The following is a 22,084-nucleotide window of genomic DNA, read 5'->3' as shown; positions in this document are numbered from 1 at the left end:
GGATTTCTTCTGAATCTTCAGATGTACCTTGGATATTAGTGGAAAGGGTGGAAAAACACAAAGGAACATTCTTGCCCAAGGAAAAGAAAAGGCATCTGTCTTCCAGGTCTTCTTGCATGGAGTCATCGATCAGAATCTTGCCAATTCATTGTTCAGAGAGGTTGCAAAGAGGTTTTCCTGAGGAACTCCCCACAGATTGATCAAATCATGGAAGATCCCCTGATCTAGTTTCCATTTGTGAAAATCTGCCCTAGTCCTGCTCTGCTTGTCTGCCAAACAATTTTGCTCTTTCAGAATGTTAGATGCCTGTAGAGTGAGACTGTACTGTGTTGCTATATCCCAAGCTAACATGGCTAGTCTGCAAAGGGAGTACAACCTGGTTCCTCCTTGCTTGTTAATGTATCATATGTGGTATTGTCTGTAACCCCTTTAAGAGGTCCCGGGTCCAAAGATGGTTCAGAGAGTTGAATGCCTTAATCAGGGAAAGCATCTCTTTGATATTTATGTTCAAATATCTGACCTTGGTGTCCCACACCCCAGTGCACTTTTGTTCCTCCTGAAACCGTTCCTGAATCAAAGTCTGAAGTGTATGTGGCGACTAACCGCTTTGGAGCAAGGAGGGAGAAGGGTACACCTGGATTTAAGGATATCTGCTGTCTCCACCAAAACATTTCTCTTCTAACAAACCCCAGCACTGGGATTAGAAAACATAAAGGGTGTTGATGCTGGGACCAAAGAGATTTCAGATATCACTGCATCTTTCTCAAGTTGTATAAATATGAAAAAAATGTGGTGACTTGTAGCCTGCAATGAACTACAACTGGAGCTAGACACTTTGTGAACAGTCTTGGTGCGGTACATAGGTCAAAGGGTAAGGTAAAGAACTGATAATGTGATCCAGACACGCAAAACCTTCAAACATCTGAAGTCTGGATGAATAATGATGCAATGATAAGCTTCTTTTAAGCCTGGTGTTGTCAGGTAACTAGAAAGAAGAAGAAGAGGTAACGTGTTGTGAAGTAACATTATTTTGAATTTGGGCACTATAACAAACAGGTTTAAGAAAGAAAGATGCAGAACTGGTCTACAAGAATTTTCTTTTATTGCCACTAGGAACATCCTTGAATAAAAACCCTTCCCCACCTGAAATTGAAAAAGAAGTTATGTACTCACCATAACATTCCATCTGTGTTGCCGATCTTCATTTATCCTTGACATATGGGACTTGTTTCCACGTCTCAGAAACATCTCAGCCGTTACAGCAGCTCACGCGAACCAAAAACTCCTAAGCCAAGTCTTTACCCAGAATGCCTCTCTCTACATTACCTCAGATCGAGTTTACAGCTATCAGGAAAGGTAATATTATAACCACTGAAGAGGCTATAGTCCAAGGTCATACATGAAGAAAGAAATAACCAGGACTGTGATCCATTCCTCAAGGAGTCTGAAGGAGGGAGATGGAGGGTAGTGTGTCAAGGGTAAATGAAAATTGACAACACAGATGGAATGTTATTGTGAACACATAACTTCTTTATCTGATGTTGTCAATCTTCATTTATCCTTGACGTATGGGACAGAGTCCTCAGCTACCTTGTATCTTGGGAGACCTTATGGAAAGATATTCCTGAGCACCACAGAACCAAATGATGCTCTTCCCCTGGAGACCAGATCCATTTTGAAATGAGTATGTGGAGAAGCCCACACCACGGTTGCACATACGTCGTCCATGGAAGCCTTAGAGTGGAAAACAGCATACGTTGCAACAGCTCTTGTGCAGTGGGCTGTCAATTTGAGGTTTTTCTTATTGTAGATAAAAGTAATACATTCTTTTAACCACTTAGACAACGTAACCTTTTCAACTGATTTACCCATGGAAGGACCTGAAAAGGAGATAAATAACTGGTACAACTTTCTGAAATCTTTAGTTCTGTTGAGATAAAAACACAATTGTCTGTGAACATTCAATAAATATAAGCAGTATTCTCCCTTGTTGGAAAAATTAGGGAATAATACAGGCAATTCAATGGATTGATTAATGTTATTTTTAGATATGACCTTTGGAAGAAAGAATGAATTGATACTAAGCAATACCCTGTCTTTATGAAAAATCAAATATGGAGGTGTTGAGGATAATGCATAAATCTCTGAAATCCTCCTAGTGGATGTAATGGCTATTAAGAAAATAAATTTCAAATCACAGGTAGCCACCGGCTCAAAGGGGAATTGGACCAAGGTTTGCAGAACCATAGTAAGATCCCAGGGAATGAGAGGTTCTCTGTAAGGAGGCTTTAATATTAATGTTTTCTTTAGAAAAACCTTGCACAGTCTATGTGAAATTAAAGATTGTCCTTCAAAGCCATTATGGAAATTAGAAATAGCAGCAAGTTGAGCTCTGATGGTAGAAAAAGAAGCTCCTTGTTCGAACAGCGTAGATAAAAATTGTAAAACCTCTTCAACTGATGCCGAGAAAGGATCAAGTTTATTATTGCATACCCATAAGGAAAATCTTTTCCATTTGCTGAGGTAGAGTCTCCTTGTGGAAGATTTATGGGAAGCTAGCAAAATGTTTAGAACTGGGGAAGATAAATTATTTCACCTGGCAATCAATGGAACTGGAGCAACCAAGCTGTAAGCTTGAGGTTTTTCAGGTTGGGGTGAACTAGTCCCTAAGGATGGGACAGGAGATCTGGATCCAGGTCCAGAGTCCAGGGATGTTGAAGTAAGTATGACCAAAGAAAGGGAAACCAAACTTGCCTAGGCTAGAATGGGGTAATGAGAATCACTTTGCTCTTCAACTTTATGACCTTCTTTACAAAAAGGGGTATTAGAGAAACAGGAGGAAAGGCTTAAAGTAGTCCTGAGGGCCAATCGTGAAGGACAGCATCTCTTGGGGACTTTGCCTGGCGATGGATTAGGGTGAAGTAGCTGCTGCACTTGTTGTTCTGGGGGATGTAAGTAGATCACAGCAAGGCTGATCCCAGTGATGGAAAATCTCCTTCGCTACCCTGGAATTGAGAATCCACTCATTAGGCAGGAGGATGCATCTGCTCGATTTGTCTGCTATCAAGTTCGAGCTCCCCGGGATTTGCATTGCTACCAGAAAGCAGTTTGAAGATATTGCCCATAGCCACACTCTGAGAGCTTCTCAATAGAGGGGATAAAACTTGGTTCTGCCTTGCTTGTTGATGTACCAGACTACTGACATGTTGTCTGACTGAACTGCAATCGTTCCTAGAGGGAGGACAGTTTGAAAGGCTTGCAACAATAAAATAACTGCCCTCAGTTCCAAAACACTGATATGCAGATTGGCCTCTATTGGGGACCAAGTGCCTTGGACAGTCCTTCCCTGAAAATGCCCCCCCACCCCATCTGGGAGGCATCCATGGCTGCTACGGCCTGGGGAGGGGGTGTAACAAATGGCCTGCCCAAAATAATTTACTTGGATTCCATCCACCAAGATAAATCCTTGCAATGATTGGTAATTCGGATGAGATGAGACAGAGGATGAGTGAGGATAGACCACTGGGAGGATAGAAGCCACTGTAGGATTCTCATGTGGAACCTTGCTAGCGGTACTAATGTGATGGCCGCTGCCAAGGATCCCAGTGCCTGTAGAACTAGTAATGTGGGAACATCATCATTGAAGAGAATAATGTCTACCTGTGATCTTATTTTCTGCAGTCTGTGAGTAGGAATGGAGGCTATATAAGAGGCTGTATTCACGAAGGCTCCTATGAATTCCAATTGTTCGGTTGGACATAGTTGAGATTTGGCGAGATTCACCGTTAAACCTAGGCAACAGCAAATGCATAGGATGAAATCTCTTGTCTGTTCGAGTATATGTCTGGTGGGGGCACTAAGGAGCCAGTCATCCAGAAATGGAAACACTTGGAATCCATGCAGTCTCACGTGAGCTGCTACTGCTGTCATACATTTGATGAACACCTGGGGAGGCTGTTGTGAGACCAAAAGGCAGGGCTCGGAACTGATAATGACTGGCTCCCAGCCAGAAGCGAACGAACCTTCTGGAGCATTTGTCCATTTTTATGTAGTAATATGTGTCCTGGGGGTCTACAGAGCACATCCAATCATCTTTTCCTAAGAACAGAAGAACAGACTGAACAGTGACCATGCAGAATTTTGTCTGTTGAACAAATGTGTTCAGAAAGCTGAGATCCAAAATTGGTCTCCAGTCCCCTGTCTTTTTGGCACCAAAAAGAACCTTGAGTAGAATCTGGATCCTATCTGGTCTGGTCTGGTGGGACTTCTTGGATGACTCTTTTCTTTCTAGCAGCTTCTGAATTTCCAGAGCTGCCTGATCCCTCTAATTGGGTGGAATATCAAGGATCCTTCTTCCTGGTTTGGGGGGTAAGTTCAAATGGAATATAGCAACCTCTGGTAGTGATTCTTAGCACCCAAGCTTCTGTAGTTATCTTTTGCCAGGCTAGTGGGTGCAAAGATAGTCTTCCCCGACTGCCCCCAGAGGCAAGCAATTGGGCCTCCCATCAGGAGCATTGGCAAGGATTCTCTGAGAAGGAATCTCTGGAGCCCTGATTTTGCAGGCCACCTCTGCTGCATGGTTGATGTCTTCCATTATAGCTCCCCCCTCTACCCCGAGGGGAGTCATTACCACATGTGCCCTGAAAAGGCCCTTGGGTTTTCTTGAACTACATTTTCCTGCTTCTCTGGTTCCTGGGATAGGAGCATTGGGGAGTGGAAAAACATATGCCCACAGCAGATGGGGATTTTCCATCTTTTTCACACATGGCTAAGGTATCTTTAACTTTGGGGCCAAAAAGGGAAGATCTGTCAAAAGAAGTGTTGACGAATGAAGACCTGAATGACTCTGCAAACTCACACCAGCGCATCCAGCCATGCCTCCTTATGGCTATGCCTGAACCCATTGCCCTAGTTGTCCCTTCGGCTGCATGTGCAATTAGCCTCATTGACGAGTTAGCGGTAGACTCCAGGGTGGCAAACTGGGAGGCTACTTTATCCTGTACCTCATCAGACACAACTCCAATGAGGGTATCTGACAGCTTCTTGATCAGATGCCACTGAAGTCTAGTGAAGTGTGCCATAAAGTTCAATGACTGTAAGGTAAAGGTCGAAGAAGTGTAGACCCGCTTCCCAAAGCTGTCCATCACCCTGGACTCGCAGTTAGGGGGATGAACAGTGGAACTTTCTTCTGCTAGTTTCTTCTTGGTGGCTACCACAACCACCATGGCATCTACTACTAAACCTTTGGCCCAGTACTGATGGTCCTCTGGAGCTGAAAGGATTTCATCTGGTCTCCTGGGGATTGGTTCTGCAAAATCAGAAGCCATCCATGCCCACTGTCCATTAAGTTTAATAAGATCATCAGCCGGCAGGGTTACACAAGAGGTAGATAGGCGAGCACCGAAGGCTTGCAAATACACAGACTCCTCTAAGGATGGATCTTGAGGCTTCCAGCCACTCCTCTGCTTTAACATTTCAAGAATGTCTCCAAAGGAGACATCTTCTGGGGGTGATTGGGGGAACCCTCCCTATCACCAAAGTCCATGTATTCTGTGACAGATTCCTCCAGGGAATCAAGGTGTTTCCTCGTATATGACCTCATCTGAGGCATCTCCTCAGTGGTAGCTTCTGAGGAGGAATCGGAAAAGGTAGAGTCCTGTACAGGGGTGTCCTGCAGCTTTGGTGCTCGCTGTCCTGGCCTGGATGTTGGTGGAAGTTCTGGACCAGAGGAGATCCTGGGAAAAAACTCTGATGAGGGAGAAACCAGCTGGGAACCTGCAGAGGCCAATGCCCTCTCCATAACTTGAAAAGCATGTCCCCCCGAAGAAGGATGGGAGCCCAGAAAGAAGAAAGGCTTTAGAAAAATCTTTAATAGCAGTAGAAGAAATTATAAAATTTTCACTTAGCTCAAGGTGAGTTCAGCTGACGTGTCTTTACGAGAAGAGCGGCAAATGAGATCTGAGGTAATTTAGAAAGAGAGAGGCATTCTGGGTAGGCACTTGGAACTGAGTCCCATACATCAAGGATAAATGAAGACTGACATCAGATCTAGTTATATCACTCCTTGGGATGGCATGTGATGAAGGACCTGCGGAAACAAGAGTCTGATCTGGAGCCTAAAGAATGCCCCCCCCCCCCGGGAAGGAGGAATTTCTTCCTACTGCCATCTGTAACCTTGAATGATTTTCAGAACCCATTTGTCTGAAACTATCAGCTGACAAACAGAAAAATGGAGATTCAGACTTTCTGGAAGAAAAACTGGGCCAGGGTGGGAGGGATTCATAAGGTCTCTTGAATAGACATTCAGACTTGTTGGATTAGCCTTGGTTTTGGGAGGTTTGAGAATTCTTTTTAAAAAACCCTTCCCATTTCTTCTTAAACATCTGTTTACCCTTGTTGTGTTGAGACTGTTTATTCTGTTTGTTTTTTTTTTTTTTTTTTTTTTTTTGCCAAAAATTGGATGAGGAGATAGAAAATTCCTTGGAAAGTTTGGAAAAGGAGAGCTGAAAAAAATGTTACTGCCACTTTCATCACATTTTCTGAACACCTCTGGAGCACAGGGGCCAAACATTAAATCACTATCGAGAAATTAAAATCTAATTTTTAATATCATCTTGGAAGTTCTGAGAAGGAGGCTAAGCAAACCTCCTAAAAACAATACCACTAGACTTAGCCCTGGAAGAAGAATCAGCAGTCATATACATTGTAAACAATGAGTAGTGACCAGTGTAACAGAAACAATTAAGTTATTTAAAGCAGATTTTCTCATAATTTCACACTTTGTCAGAACAAACTTTAACATATGAGCCTGACAGTTCAAAATTCTGAAAATCAAAGTTGCAGAAGTGTGCACTTTTTTCCCCACACCAATCAATAATTCCCATCCTTATCAGAAAGAACAGGACTGGAATTAACTAAGCGCTTAGGTGCAATGGGATCAACTAAAGCTATAGCTGCTGGGTAAAGTTTGGGAATAGTGTATAAAAATTAAAAAGACTGAGGAAATGTATACATCCTATTTACCTTTTTTAGGGGTAGCTGGCTGAGTATCAGGAAAATTGCAAGTAGTAACACACATACATTCTCTAAACTAGAGCAGGAGAAATTGGTGTAGGTTTTGAAAAATCCTTTTGTAACAACTTAAGTATTTTCTGAGGGACTGAGAAACCTCGCTGTTCTCACAAAGAAAACACTGGAACATTCTAGCAATAGTCTCAGAGAAACAGACCCCCCCCCCCCCCACACACACACACACATGCACACACATAGCGAGAATCAGAAACAGAGCTATCCTATGAGTCTGAATCAGAAATGCTAGGAAACACCCTGTATCCATGCCTGCATTTTCTTGTTCTGATTCATAATCTTGAATCTCTTCAGGAAAAGAATCTTTTACTTTTACCAGAAACTACTTTATAAGTTGGATTAATAGCCTGAATTAAGCCCTGTGCCAGACCTAGTAAACTACTCCTAGCCAAAGAAAATGGAGGAGGAGGAGCAGTAGATATATGCTTTATTTTCTGTTTTATTTATTTATTTTTTTGACAGGACAAATAGGGCCAACTGTTGTACTACTAGTAACAGCTACTTCCCCAGGCATGTGCACAGCATTCTGACAAAACAGAAACACCTTCCCTGTTCCCTCTCCCAAGACTGACAAGTGTGTCTCTCTCCCTTGCCCATGGTTAATACAAAAATGGTCTCTCTTTCCAAGAGAGGACAACAGCAATTGCTGGTAAGCACTACCAGTTGACAAAAGTTTTTTTTTTTTGACAGAAAAATACTGTAAAAGACACTTTAAAACACCATGCCAGCCCCTCAAAAGAAAAATAAATGATTTCTCCAAAGAAAAAAAATGTTTTCAGTTACTTTACACCACTTTTAAACTGACAGAAAAAAATGAGCGCTCCATTTAAAAGTATGTTACAGTCTCTAGACAATCCATTACAATGCAACACTCTTAGCTTTAAAATAACTTTCCTGAAAAGGAAAGTAAAAACGTCAACAAAATTAAGAAAACGGACGTGTTGTTTTCTCCACAGGGAACTTGTATACCCAGTAAAGAAAAGCACAAGCTGGCCATCGACCCTCAAAAGCTTTAGAGGAGTGTACGCTTTGGCGGCAATAAAGCTCTGAAGGGCTTAGCGTCCAAACTTGTCTTTTAGTCAGCTCAGCTCAAGTTGCCTGACAGTTTGACTGCATGGAAGGTGGCCTGAAACTTTGGAAGCTGTTCAGCAGTTACATTTTGCCCATATATTTAAGGCTACAGCAGCAGTGATCAATATGATGAGCATACACTTTTAAAAACAAGAGTGACAAAAATGGAAAATAAAAGCACATTATCAAAGAGACAGTGTAAAATCTACAGACTTTAATGAATTGTATTGCAAAATTCTATCACACCAGGTTATTTATTTTTTTCCTCTGTAAAAGGAGAAACAGATGTAAGATGTGTGTACTCTTTATATTATTGGTGCTCCTAGAATGTTGGTTGTGCAGTGTTGTTTTACAATTTGAAAAATCATATATGATGAGGTGATTCAGAAAATTGTGTTAAGGGGTAAATCAAGCCTGAAAATAGGGATATACCTCCAAAAATATTTACATCAGGTGCAGGGTTAAATCAGAACTGTGCTGCAAAAATAGGGACAATTAAGAAGTCTATTGCCTCCACATGCAGAACAGACATGGGAATATGTACAATCTACCAATAAACTGCACAAGTAACCACAGAAAAGGTCACGTAAAAATGAAGGTATAGCAGGGGTCTGCTTAAAACTGTATGATTGTCCTGCTTCAGTAAATTACAACACTTTCGCTCAAAGTAATTAAGAGCACTAGAATAATTCTATCTGTGTTGATAAGAATGAGTCTGGGAATCCAACACAGGTGAGGCAAAAGACTTCAGAGCACAGCCCCTGACATAAGAGAATGCAGCTGCATTGAGAGCTGAAAACAAACTAATCGCCTTTGACTGTAATATTACAGGAGTAAAACTGTCTCAAGTAATTGGCTGTAAAACCGCAGTCAAATAAGTGACAGAGTAACTATGTGGCTTTTCTCTTAAGAACATCTCTCAGCCTCTTAGTGCAAGAAGTCGGGACAAAGTCTAAAATAATGGAGGGGCAAAGACCCAAAAATACAGACAGATTTTAAATATTGCTCTTATAAACTTAAAAGGTTTCTAGAATAATATGATTTGCATCAGTATGCATTTTCTGGAGGATATAAATTCTGAAACTCAAATGTAAGTCATTATTTAGTGACTTCAATTCTTAGTGATTTGCTAGAAAACCATAATTTTTATGAGGAGCAGACTGAGAATATGGTGAAAAAATCTGGAGTGTTGAGAGGTATGCTCTTGGGTATGAATTCAAAGCAATTTTTTTTCAAAATCTGGAGACTATTCAATGTTTATACATGGTATTTGGCTCACAATATCACATTGGGCCACGTGGATACATGTCTTTGCTGAAAAATTATCTCTTTATCATTCTTAGTTAACATTAACTTTTTTAGCAACCTATAACTATCAGAACAACTGTTGCTTATCTAGGCTTGCTTGACTCTTCTGTTGCTGGAAAGTGGACATTTTGTTTTTAAATATTTCCCTTGAAGGAGAAAGTTAAATAGTACGAACAGTCCTGGTAAGACGAGAACAATTATATATTCTGTAGACAGAGCAGACACATAAATAATAATTTTGTTTCTAAGAAGACTGTTAAAGCTATATTGTTTATTTATTGCAATTTTAGAAAAAAAAATAAACAGAAATATTTCCATCAAGAGAATCATGATCTATTCTCAGACAAAAAAGGCATAAACTGTGTCTGCTCAATGGGGGAATACCCCTTTCTCAATTAAACTTCTTCAGCATATTACTTAAAAAAGCATGCATTGTTACAAAAGCAATGCAGAAAAAAATTAAGATAAGCTAAGAGAATTCATGTCAAAAATTTACAGCTATCCAGCAAAGGAAAACAGTCCAAAAGTAATTTGCTGAAGCTATACTCAGCGAACCCAGGAGAAAGTCTCTTTTTCACCCACATGAAGGAAAGTCCCCTTCCCCAAATAAACAAATATCAACTCCTAGGCCACAAAGCAGTGGAGAAAGATAATGATGACTTTGACAAAGGGGGATACTGCCAGCACAGTTATCTGGAATAATTTTATGTCTGTCATTTGTGAATATCAACATGATCTATATAAGGTGCTTGTGTTACAACTGTATTAGAACTGTATGTCAAGTGTATATCAAACTGGGCTGTACAGACGTGTGTTAAAAAGGTATTTTATAAAGTACTTGTGCTTAAAATGCAACCACAGCATGCCCTGCTGGAAGAGAACAGAAATGCACATGCACTATTGTATCTGTTTAACAGCTGAAACTGGAATACAGGAGGTTAACTTCAGAAAAACAGCTGAAATTAAATTACCTTATAGGCTAGGCTGGAAACATATTGTCTGTACTAGGAAGCTTTCTGTATTGTCCTTAGGGTGAAATAATTACTAGTCTTGAAATGTGGAGGAATGCAATTGTTTTATGACTTCCAGCATCTGCCAAAGATCTGAGGTCTATGTATTTTCACAGGTAGATGCTAAATAATGCCAGATTCTAGCAGTGGGGTTTCACCTGGAATATGACAAGAAATGATGTCATTCTGCAAGCTATCCCAGCAGTAATATTGAGAAAGTAATTTGAGAAGTCTCTTAGAGAAACAGGGCATTCTGTATTCTGCATTGGACTTGACAAGAACCATTCACCACATCTGCCTTGCTCTGATGTAGTACATTTCTAGGGAACAGTACAGTTCTCTTGGATGTAGTCAGGAGCATAGCAAAGCTTAGTTTAGATATTTTTTCTTTATTTATTTGAGACTGTCCTGCAATGTTGTTTTAAATGTTTCCTGTGGTTTTGAACTCTGATATCACTTTGAATATATACTATTTTCTTTTTCTTTTATTATTTATTATTAAATATATTTAAACCTTTCATTGTGGCTGATCTGTGCAGAGATATTTAAGTTTTGAGAGTACTTGCATATTTATTTGGTGACACTGTGTGGGCCAATCCTACTAGCCTCACTCTTGGTCAAATTACCATTTGTACTAATATTAATATTACACAGTAAGCTTGGACACCCTTTGTTAAGGGCCTTAAAGCACCGGATAAGGAGCTGGCTGGTGGCAGTGATAGCTACCTTCTAGTCTGGGCAAAAGGGGACATTGCTAGTAAACCTGTGCCAGCTTTTCCCAGGTGTGTGTGTGTGTGTGTGTGTGTGTGTGTGTGTGTGTGTGTGTGTATGTGTGTGTGTGTCTGTGTAAATCAAACCTCAAAGAGTGTGTATGTCAGCCACATGGGCAAGGACACGAAGCACTGGTTGGACAGAGAGGATGCTGGAGGTCTTGGCTTTGCCATTCAGCTGAGATATCAACTCTATAGCTGTGCCAATGGGGAGTCTTACTGGGGGATCTGGAGAAAAAGAGAGAGAAACCAGCCCCACACTGACTGTGGTCTCTGTGTGCTCTTAAGGGAAACTGTACTTGATGCAGAGAGCTGCATCTAGAAAAACAGTGTGTACTTGTCATCCTCCCAGTGTACATCCCCCTACTGTTGCCAGTGGTGAGTATTGAGGCTCCTTGATTATTGGATGGCAATGATGAGGCATCACAATGACCACTACCAAGCCAGTTTTGGCAAATTCATCTTGCAGTTTTTACCTTTGCTGCAACTGCTGTTGGTGCAGTAACACACTACCAGCTAACAGTACGATAGACTGTGTTATAGTATAACTGCAAAGCATTGAAATGTACTAATGAAAGCATACCTCTCAACTTCTTACCACGAGAAATCTGGACAAAGCCTAAAATAATGGGGGAACAAAGGCCCAAAAATAGGAACAGATTTTAAATACTGCATATAAAACTTGGAAAGTTGCTAGAATAACAGGATTTGTGTCAACATGGATGTTCTGAAAGACATGAAGCCTGAAACTCAAACATATGACATTAGTGACTTCAGTTCTCAGTGATTTGCCAAAAAACACAAAGTTGATAAGGAACAAACATAAAATATGAGGCAAAAATCTGGACATTCTGTGAAAACCTGGGCAGTTGAGAGGTACGCTGAAAACCACCTAGTCAAAAAAATTCTGCCAGACTAAAACACAGGACTGTACATTAACTATTGTTAAAATGTTTCCTCTAAAATAAAGAGATTCAGAACATGCTACAGGCTTATTCAGCAGTGGTGGTTCATATGTAAGGAGCTGATTTTTTTTGTTTTGCTTTCTATCTGAAAGGGGCTAGGACTAACAAGCAATGCCACTTGTAAGGAAGACTGTAATAGATAACTACGATAACATGCATCTAGGTGATCCACCTTGTGTTATTATCCAGCAACTGATTAAAACACACATACACACGCACTTATTTACACACACATACCGTGTAGCCAATTTGTGCATCAAGTTTTCTATTTCTCATCTATATGTTTTTTGTTCTGCTTTGGATCATAACTCCTTCCCTGCTGCAAACAACTTGGGGCTCACAGTTCCATTCCTCATCTGCAGCAATCTGCTGATAAACAGTGACCATCATAAAAGAAACTATAAAACATAGGAATAGTGTCAAAGGACACAACTTGGATACACTGCTATGAAAATCTTCACTTCAGAACTCATTTCTACCAGATATCACACAGCAGTATATACTACAAACCTACCCTAAAGTTATGATGAAGCAAGGAGACTAAACGTAAGAACTTTCTTGGATTAACTGTTAATTACAGACACAGGTAATGAAACAATAGCTTTCACCAATAGAAACTGGCCGATACTATGTGGTAGAGATTATATAAACAATGCTTGCTACATATGCCTGCTATAACCATTTTGTAATACTCCATCCAGTGAAGACATAAAAGACTACCAGGAATAACATGTACATGCAAATACATCAGGCCGGCCAAGTTTTCTGTTATTTTATGGTGATTTTGATAAAACTTTATTTGGAAGTTGTAAAACTATAAATGGATTACAGCTATTTTTAAATATCATCCCTTTTCTTAGCAGCTGCAGTAATCAGGAAAATACTTGCTTTTCTGAAGTATATTTGAAATGATTCTAAAATTTTCTTTGTCACATGCTAGGGGCAAACAGTTTTTGAAAACAGTTCCTTGTGATATGGTAGCTCAAGGTCAACATTCTTAGATCTTAGAAGTGCTAATGCTTGGAGAAACCACACAGTGGTGAGTACATAATAGAAAATTCAATAAAACTGGGCATGATTTGCTCCAGTAATCAGAAACAACTTTGCTGTACAAGACAAAGTCTGTTTACCATTTCAAGAATGCACGAGCAAACCCCCAGAGTTTTGTTATCCAAAGATTAACACCCAGTTCACTAAGGTACTGTATTTCAGGTGTCAGCATTTTTCGGCAAAGTTGGACATATTTTTTGTCAATATTTTTCTTCAGGTTATAACCTAGTATGGACTGTTCACCAATTGGTTGCCAAGGCCTCATGGATGACTCTTGAATGGCATCAGCATCCACTGCTTGCCCTCCATCAATACAGATGGCCCTCATCTCATTATTGCGTTGACGCAGTTCTGCCAAATCCTTCCTCATTCTATCCCACCCATATGCTTCCACTTTCCTCCAAAAAGAAGCATTGAAATACTGGTACAATTTTGAGTCAATTTTATTCCACTCTGTTGCTTTGCTATACAGATCTCCAGATAATCTGGATACTATGGAATCCTTTCTGGCATTAAGTTTAAAATACAGTATGTCTGCCATGTCCCAGCAGAGAATGTCCTTAAGTAAGATCAAAGACTCATCAAAATATTCCAAAATCATCACAAAATGAAATCTTTTATCAATGTCTTCAATATACTCTCTTACTGAGATGTTTTCAGGATTCATATTGTTGTCATATCCAAAGTCAAAAAAGAGTAAGTTTTTCAAGTAATGAGCATTGTAACCACTGGGATCATAGTAGTGCCAGGGGTCTCGAAGAAACTCAGCTAGCTTGTCATCTGCAGTGATCTTCCAAGTTAGAGGGATTACTGATCCAAAGTAGTGGAAAGATGACTCAAAGAGGTAGGCAGGATCTCGTAGGATAGTAACATAAACAGTGTCAGCTGGGAGAAGTTTGCGCACCTCATCATAATTGAATCTCATATGATTACAAATTATGTTGAAACACATTCCTGGATGGTAATCCTGTACTTGGGTTCTTTCAAAAGGTGATGGGTAATAAAAGTCATTACGGCCATTAGGAAACGCAAATTTAAGTCGATGTTTCTCACCAAAGCGGAAAAGTATGTTGAGGATAGTGCTGCTTGCTGTTTTGTGGGTCTTCATAAACATAATGTCTTGAATGGGGGAACAACTATGTCCCTGAACCACAGCACTGAGGTTGTCATTCTTCTGATAGAAGTTCTTCGACTTTAATGGATGATAGGAACAGGAGTATGGTACTGGTATTCTGACAGAGAAAAAAAATGATATTTGTAATTGGACTGCACAACACAAAGAAATACAAGACACAAAGAAAAGCCACATGAACTCATAGCATAGTACAAATATGTTGATAATGGGCTTAATGAATTAATTTTAACTCAAGCTACAACAATGACGGAGAAAAGTAGTAATGCAAATATGGCATTTAGATTCTACATTACAATCTATTATGATATTAACTACAGAGTGATATTGATGTTTTTTCGGTATATTTTTCTGCCACTCACATTATTAGTTATAACTGTAACCATTGTATATAATAGGCAATAAGTAAAATGGCTAAATTAAGCTGGGGACATTCTACTCACCATACCTTTTTCACCATGCCAGCATCCCAAGTTCAGAAGTTGTCTGGCAGAAGGGTAAGGTAGAATGGAGCAGTGACTACTATCTGCCAAACACCAAGTAACACTGATACAATTACTCGACATTTTATAGGAAGGGCTGTGGTTCTGCAGCATGAGTGACTGCATGTGTGAGGTTTAGAAACTCATGAAGAAACGTACTGCAGGTTTAATAAAGATCTTTCCGCATGCTTACATCATCACTTGGCCAAACAATCCTAACTATAGATGATAGACATCAAATTGGGAAAGAAAGAACAGAAGAATGAGTATTCATGGCAGTAGATCTTTGTGAGTGAAGTATTTCAGCAGTTAATAATAAACATATTGGTATTCTTTTCTTTCTTAATTCTCTATATCAGGGCAAATTTTCACAACAGTACTTGGTTCAGTTCAAGACTTTTGTCAGTTTTCTGCTTATAGCACTAATTCACTCTGACGCAATCATATTCAATGTCCAAAGCCCCCAAAAGTCCAAAGAATTATCCTTCTCCATTATTTCTAACAACAAGATCGTAATCTCCCCAGATGTCCGTACAAAGCTCCTAGGTGTTACCATAGATAACAATCTTAAATTTGATATGCACATAAGTAAAACTATTAAAACCATTAATAAAAAACTTGGTTCCCTATATAGGATTAAACCATTCCTTACCACAACTGCCAGAACTGCCATTGCCCGCTCTCATCTACTCTCCACCCTTTTCTATGCCTCCCCTCTACTTATCAACCTAAACAAAACTGATCTTAAACTCTCCAGCTGCAACAATCACATTGCCAGATTTGCTACTGGCTTACCCTATAGAACTCACCATTGTATAAACCTAAATAATCTAGGCTGGCTAGAACTACCCAGGTTAATTCAGTACAACCAACTTATAGTAACCCATAAAGTACTTTGTCATCCTGATAATACACCTGCTCTTAGGCACATTATCTACCCCTACTGCAACCCCAGACCTCTCCGCTCATCCAATAGACGTGTAGTACAAACTGTCAAAGCCAACAATTTGGCCAGAGATTCTCTGTTTGACAACTCTGTGGCTAAAACTTGGAACTCCCTACCTGCTAACATTACTCTAGAGGCATCCCTACCTCTATTCAAGGAAAGTCTTAAGCAGGTCTCACTGGCTTTGTCCTTGCTCCAGGCCTGACTAATAATTTAGTCATATTTGTGTTCTATTTATTTCACTACTTGTAATATATTGTATTGTAAGTTACCAGTTAATCTCTCAAGTTGGGTGATTGTTTAATATACTTGTTTATTATAAAGTCTGTTAATGTTCTTAAGTTGTACTATGTATGTTTTCTTTTGTATCTACCTCTGGAGCTTTTCTCCCCGGGTCTCCGCTGAAAATGGACATGTATCCAGTCGGACCAACCCGGTCAACAAATGTAAAATAAAATAAATAAATGTCAGATTCAGCTGTCTTTAGTTTTCCAACCAAGCATCTCATCCTTCACCTTGCAAAGAGGCCTTACACATAAATATTTTGTAAATACAGATTGTGGCAACATGGACTGTGTACACTGCAAAGAAATGAAGAACTCACAAAGTATAATTTTATAAAAAAAAGTCTAGTCTAAACACACACACACACACACACACACACACACACACACACACACACACACACACACACACACACACACACACACAAAAACAGCATCATCAAGCTTACTTACAGGGCAGTCTAACTTTTATGATACACTTTTCTTTAAAAGGTAAACTGTTAAGGTGGGTAGTTGCTAAGCTGTAATATCTTAGTTTGAGTGAAAGTATTTAAGCAGATAACAATGACATATTAAGTATCTGTTTGCAGCCATGCAAGCTGGCAGGAAGCCAAAACATTTGGATAATACTAACCTGCTTTAGAACTGACAATTTAATGTGCAATGTTTGATAAAGGTCAACACCAAGCAGGGAAAGACCTTGTACAAATTCCTCTCTTTTTCATTGGAGGCATGAGTTCTCAACTCTCTTCATAGTTCAGACACATTTCTCACAACAAAAGGAAAGTTCAGTTGTGTAACAAAACTTAACATTTCAACAGATGTTCTACGTAGTGACCAGTCAACTTTCAAAGCTAAAGGTCACCATCCATTGCACTCTGTCTGGAGAGTGAGGGGTGAGCCAATATAAAATAATTATATATAGTCTACACAAAACCTGTGGCATCCAAAGTGGTCCATTACATCTGGGTAGTATGCCTAGCCTTAAAAAAGGCCCTTTAGGGTCTTCAGCCTAGTAATCACTATGATTCTACGATCTTACATTACTGTGCCAATTCAGTATTTTTATTTCCAGAAAAGGAATTCAAGAGCCCTGAAAGTGCAGTGCTAGGAAACAAACCCAATGGGAGCTATATACACAACGGTTTATACATCCACAACCTGACAATGCAAAAGGAAAACAACCAGAATAAGGGGACTGGACAGAAGGACAGCTACTGCAGCATTGATCTGTTAGAACATCTACCTTTAAGGTAAATTTACTTAGACAACTGCACTATGTACAACAGATACATCATGAAGTAGCCTAAGCTACATGGGTCAATTACCATAGCTTAGAAACTAGACAAGGAGGAGGAAAAACTAAGTATCCAACAGCCCCAAAGAATGGTCCTTGCAAACCTGGAAAAGGAATACAGTTTATAATTACTTCTAAATGTTGTATACTGTGGACCAAATTGCAGCCTTCAGAATACATCTACAGTCCTACAGTCCACACCTTTCCTGAAAGCCACTGAAGCCAAAGTCCTTACAGAATGGGCACTAACTCTGCCCAGAAGTGGCTTATCACACTGAGTATAAAAAGAAGTTATGCACTCACCATAATATTTCATCGGTGTCCATTTTCATTCTTCCTCAACTGATGGGCTTGAATCCGAGACACAGGATCCAACTCGGCCACTGCAAAATCTTGTGGCAACTTTGAACTCTCGAGCCTCTCTGTTACCCATAATGCACCAACCCCCATTACCTCAGATCTTGGTTGCAAGCTATTAAAGAAAGACACAACTCTTGTACTATCAGATGTAACTGCAAATATATATCAGAAAGAAATTGGAAAAGCCAAATTTGGAGCACTGTAATGTCTGGAAGAGACAGACATTTTGTTATATCCGCCCAGTCTTCGATAAACCAAAAGGTTGGGGGTCGGTGGGTGGGTAGTTGAGGAAGAATGAAAATGGACAACACAGATGGAACTTTATGGTGAGCATATAACTTCTTTATCTGATGTCAATGTTCATTCTGTCCTCAACTGATGGAACAGAATCCCCAACTACCTAAATCCCAGGGTGGACTCAAGGAAGGATATTTCTAAGCACCACTGAGCCAAAAGATGCCCTACCTCTGGATACCCAATCCAGCCTGTAATAAGTGATAAAAGTGCAGAGGGAAGCCCAAGTTGCTGCTGCACAAATGTCATCCATGGTAGCCATCTAGTGAAAAACTGAGGAAATTGCTAAAGACCTGGTTGAATGAGCACGTATTTTTCTTTGGTAAAGTTATTCCCAATTTGTTGTAAATAAAAGAAATGCAGTCAGTAAGCCACTTGGTTAAAGTGACTTTAAATACTGGTTTACCCAATTGCAGCTCAGCAAAGGATTCAAATAATTGATCTGTAGTTCCAATATCTTTTGTTCTATGTAAACACAAAACATAATTGCCTATGAACATTAAGTGAATGTAATAAGTATTATCCCTTGTTCGAATAATTTGGGAAGAAAACTGGTAGGTCAATGGATTGGTTAATGTTAGAGTGTGACAACTTTGGGTAAAAAGATGCATTAGTTCGTATGGAAACTATATTTTTATGAAAAATCAGATATGGAGGTTTCACCGACAAGGCCTGCATTTCTGAAATTCATCTGGCAGAAGTAATGGTAACCAAAAATAGAGTTTTCCAAGACAGAAATTTAAGATCGCAATCATATTCACATTCAAAGGGTGGAAGGACCAAGGCTTGCAGTACCAGATTTAGATCCCATGGAGGGATAGGATCTTTAAAAGGAGGTCTGAGTAGAATTGTGCCCCATAAGAAGGCTTTACATAACTTATGAGAAGCCAGTGAAAAGCCATCAAACCCAATATGAAAATTAGAAATTGCTGCCAACTGAACTGTTGCAAAACTGGCCCCTTGGTTAAACAGCAGTGTTAAGAACTCTAGAACATCATGAATATGGGCAGAAAAAGGATCTACATGGTTTTAAAGTGCTCAGTGTACAAATCTTTTCCATTTACTACCACAAAGTTTCCACATGGATGGTTTATGGGAAGAAAACAATATTTTGCAGACAGAGGATGAGAGCATCGGTTGTCTGGCTATTACTGGAACAGGAGAAACCAAGCTGTCAGCTTGAGATTCAGAAGGTCTGGAAGTATCATGCCTGCTGGGTGAGAAACACCAGGAATCACTGCAGTCTCAAGTGAGCTGCTACAACTGTCATGCATTTGGTGAACACCCTGGGGGCTGTGGTGAGACCAAAGGGCAGCGTTCTGAACAGGTAATGACTGACTCCAAGACGAAAGTGTAAGAATTTGCTGTATCATCTGTTCATCTTTATATGATAGTATGCATCCTGGAGATCTGTTGAGCACATCCAGTCATCCTTTTCCAAAAATGGAAGCATGGACTGAACCATCACCATCCTGAACTTGGTCTTTTGAACAGATTTCTTTAGGTTGCTGAGATCCAGAACTGGTCTGCAGTCCCCTGTTTACTTTGGCACTAAAAAGAATCTTGAGTAAGTTCTGGATCCTTTCTGGTCTGGAGGGACCTCTTAGATGACTCTTTTGTCTAGCAGACTTTTGTATTTGAATTGCTGCTTGTTCCCTCTGGCTGGGTGGAACATCAGGGAGTCTTCTGGAATTGAGAGGAGGAAGGGAATAAAAGAAGTTATGTACTCACCACAATGTTCCATCTGTATTGTTGATTTTTCATCTCTCCTCACATGTGGGCTCATATCCGAGCCTCCGGATCCGAATCGGCCATTAGCACTCGTGGCAACCAAAAAGCTCTTGGGTGCCTGCCCTTACCCACAATGCACATATCTCCATTACCTCAGGTCAGAAATGGTTTCTGGAGTCTAATGAAATTTAATCTCACCCTAGAAATCATCCTCCTGTTCAACCAGGAATCTAAGAGTGGGGGTTGAAGTGTGGGATTGTGAGGAGAGATGAAAAATCGACAATACAGATGGAATGTTATGGTGAGCACATAACTTCTTTATCTGATATTGCCAAGTTTTCATCTTCTCCTCACATGTGGGTTTTTAAAACTTTGGGCAAAAGGGAGGAGATGGTATGCAATAAGACTCTGTCCTTATGGAAAATCAAATACTGAGGTTCAGAAGACAGTGCTTGAAGTACTGAAATCAGTCTTGCTGATGTGATAACCACAAAAACGTGAGTCTTCCAGGAAAGATACTTAACATCACAAGTTACTGTAGGTTCGAAGGGAGGATGAGTAATCAGACACAGAAGCAGATTTAAATCCTAAGGGGGAGAAGCGTCCTTGTAAGGAGGTTTTAACAACATGGCCCCTTTTAAGAAGACTTTTCAAAGTTCATGGAAATTCAAAGGCAAGTTATCACTCCTAATATGGAAAACTGAAATGGTTGCTAAGTGCACCTTAACAGTAGACACCACTGCCCTGTTGTTGGAAAGGTGGGCTAGGAATTCCAGAATGAAATGAATAGGGTCTGTGATAGGATCCATATTGTGTTGCTGTGCCCAGAATATGAATCTTTTCCATTTACTCCTATATAGTTTCTGAGTAGATGGGTTATGGGAGGATATCAAGACAGGATACTGGTTGATACATTACTGACCACTGTAAGGCTAGAAGCCATTGCAAAATCCGCATGTGAAACCTGGCCAGTGGGACTAACACAAATGCAGCAGCCATGGAACCTAAGGCCTGTAGAACATGAAGGGCAGCTACCCTTTTGTTTCTGATCAACCTTGCGGTCTGCCTCTTGACTATCAATACTCTGGAAGGAGGAAGGTTGGCAATTATCTGGCTTGTGTCTAGCAGGACTCCTATGAACTCTATTGTTTGAGTGAGTTCCAGATGAGATTTTTGGTGATTTATCATTATGCCTAATTCTAAACAAAGTTGAAGCACAGAGTCCCTTGCATAGACTAGTAGAAGCCTGGTCAGGGTGGAAATGAGACGGTCATCTAAAAATGGAAACTGACGGATTTCTTGTCTCAGGTGAGCCGCAACCACTGCCATACATTTGGTGAACACTCTGGGGGCAGCAGTGAGACCAAAGGGCAATGTTTTGAACTGTTAATAACTGGGTCCCAACTGGAAGTGCAAGTAATTTCTGAATCATCTGTCCATTTTTATGTGGTTGTACACATCCTGATGATCTACTCAGTACATCAATCGTCCTTTTCCAGGAAAGAAGTATGGACTGAAGTATGACCATTCCGAACGTGCTGCAATGGACTGATTTGTTCAATTTGCTGAAATTCAGAATCAGTCTCCGGTCCCCTGTTTTTTTTTTGGAACTAAAAAAGAACCTCGAGTAATTCAGGATCCTCTCTGGTCTGGCGGAATCTCTTGGTTGACCCTTTTGTTTCTACCAGTTTTTGAACTTGTGAAACTGCTTGATCCCTTTGAATGAGTGGAATGTCTGGGATTTTCTTGCTGGGAAGAGGTGGTTGGGAAAAGGGAATTTGGTAATCCCTAGATATTATCCTCTGCACCCACACATTGGAAGTTATGTTTTACCAGGCTGTTCAGTGCAGGTATAGTCAATCCCTGACTGCCTCCAGAGGTGGACAATTAGTTCTCCTTTCAGGAGTGCTGAAAGGGTTTCCTGAAGAACGGTTCCCGAGAACCTTGGTTCTGCGGACCTCCTCTGTCACGAAGGTGACGTCTTCCATTGTTCTTTCACCCTCTGACTTTGGGGGAAAACTCTCCATGTGTCCTAGTATGACCCTTGAGACTTTTTGAACCACATTTTTCCACTACCTCTCTGACCTTTGGGATAAGGTCTCCAAGAGCTGAAAAATGTATGCCTACTGCAGAAAGGGTTTTACTGTCCTTCGCACATCTAGATAGCATATCCTTGACTTTGAGCCCATAAAGGGACGTGCCATCAAACAAAGCATTGACAAACAAAGACTTAAAATTGCAAAGATGCATCTAGGCATGTCTCCTCATGGAAATGCCAGAACCCACCGCTCTGCTCAT

The 22,084-nt window shown here is 40.2% G+C and overlaps 1 protein-coding gene across 1 annotated transcript in view; it reads right to left on the bottom strand.

Moving 5' to 3' along the window:
* Positions 1 to 12,977: 12,977 nt before the first annotated feature.
* Positions 12,978 to 22,084, bottom strand: part of GAL3ST1 (galactose-3-O-sulfotransferase 1) — a 988,179-nt gene continuing 979,072 nt past the window's right edge. The window contains exon 4 of the mRNA XM_044065711.1: positions 12,978 to 14,492. Coding sequence (XP_043921646.1) covers positions 13,337 to 14,492 — 1,156 coding nt within the window. The 3' untranslated portion in view covers positions 12,978 to 13,336. The remainder of the gene's footprint in view (positions 14,493 to 22,084) is intronic.

This window comes from Protopterus annectens, chromosome 1.part0 (genome assembly GCF_019279795.1).
Source record: "Protopterus annectens isolate FY-2018-M chromosome 1.part0, PAN1.0, whole genome shotgun sequence".
NCBI classification, from domain to species: Eukaryota; Metazoa; Chordata; order Ceratodontiformes; family Protopteridae; genus Protopterus; species Protopterus annectens.
The sequence above is the reverse complement of the archived record's forward strand: the minus strand, read 5'-3'. Positions and strand labels throughout refer to the sequence as shown.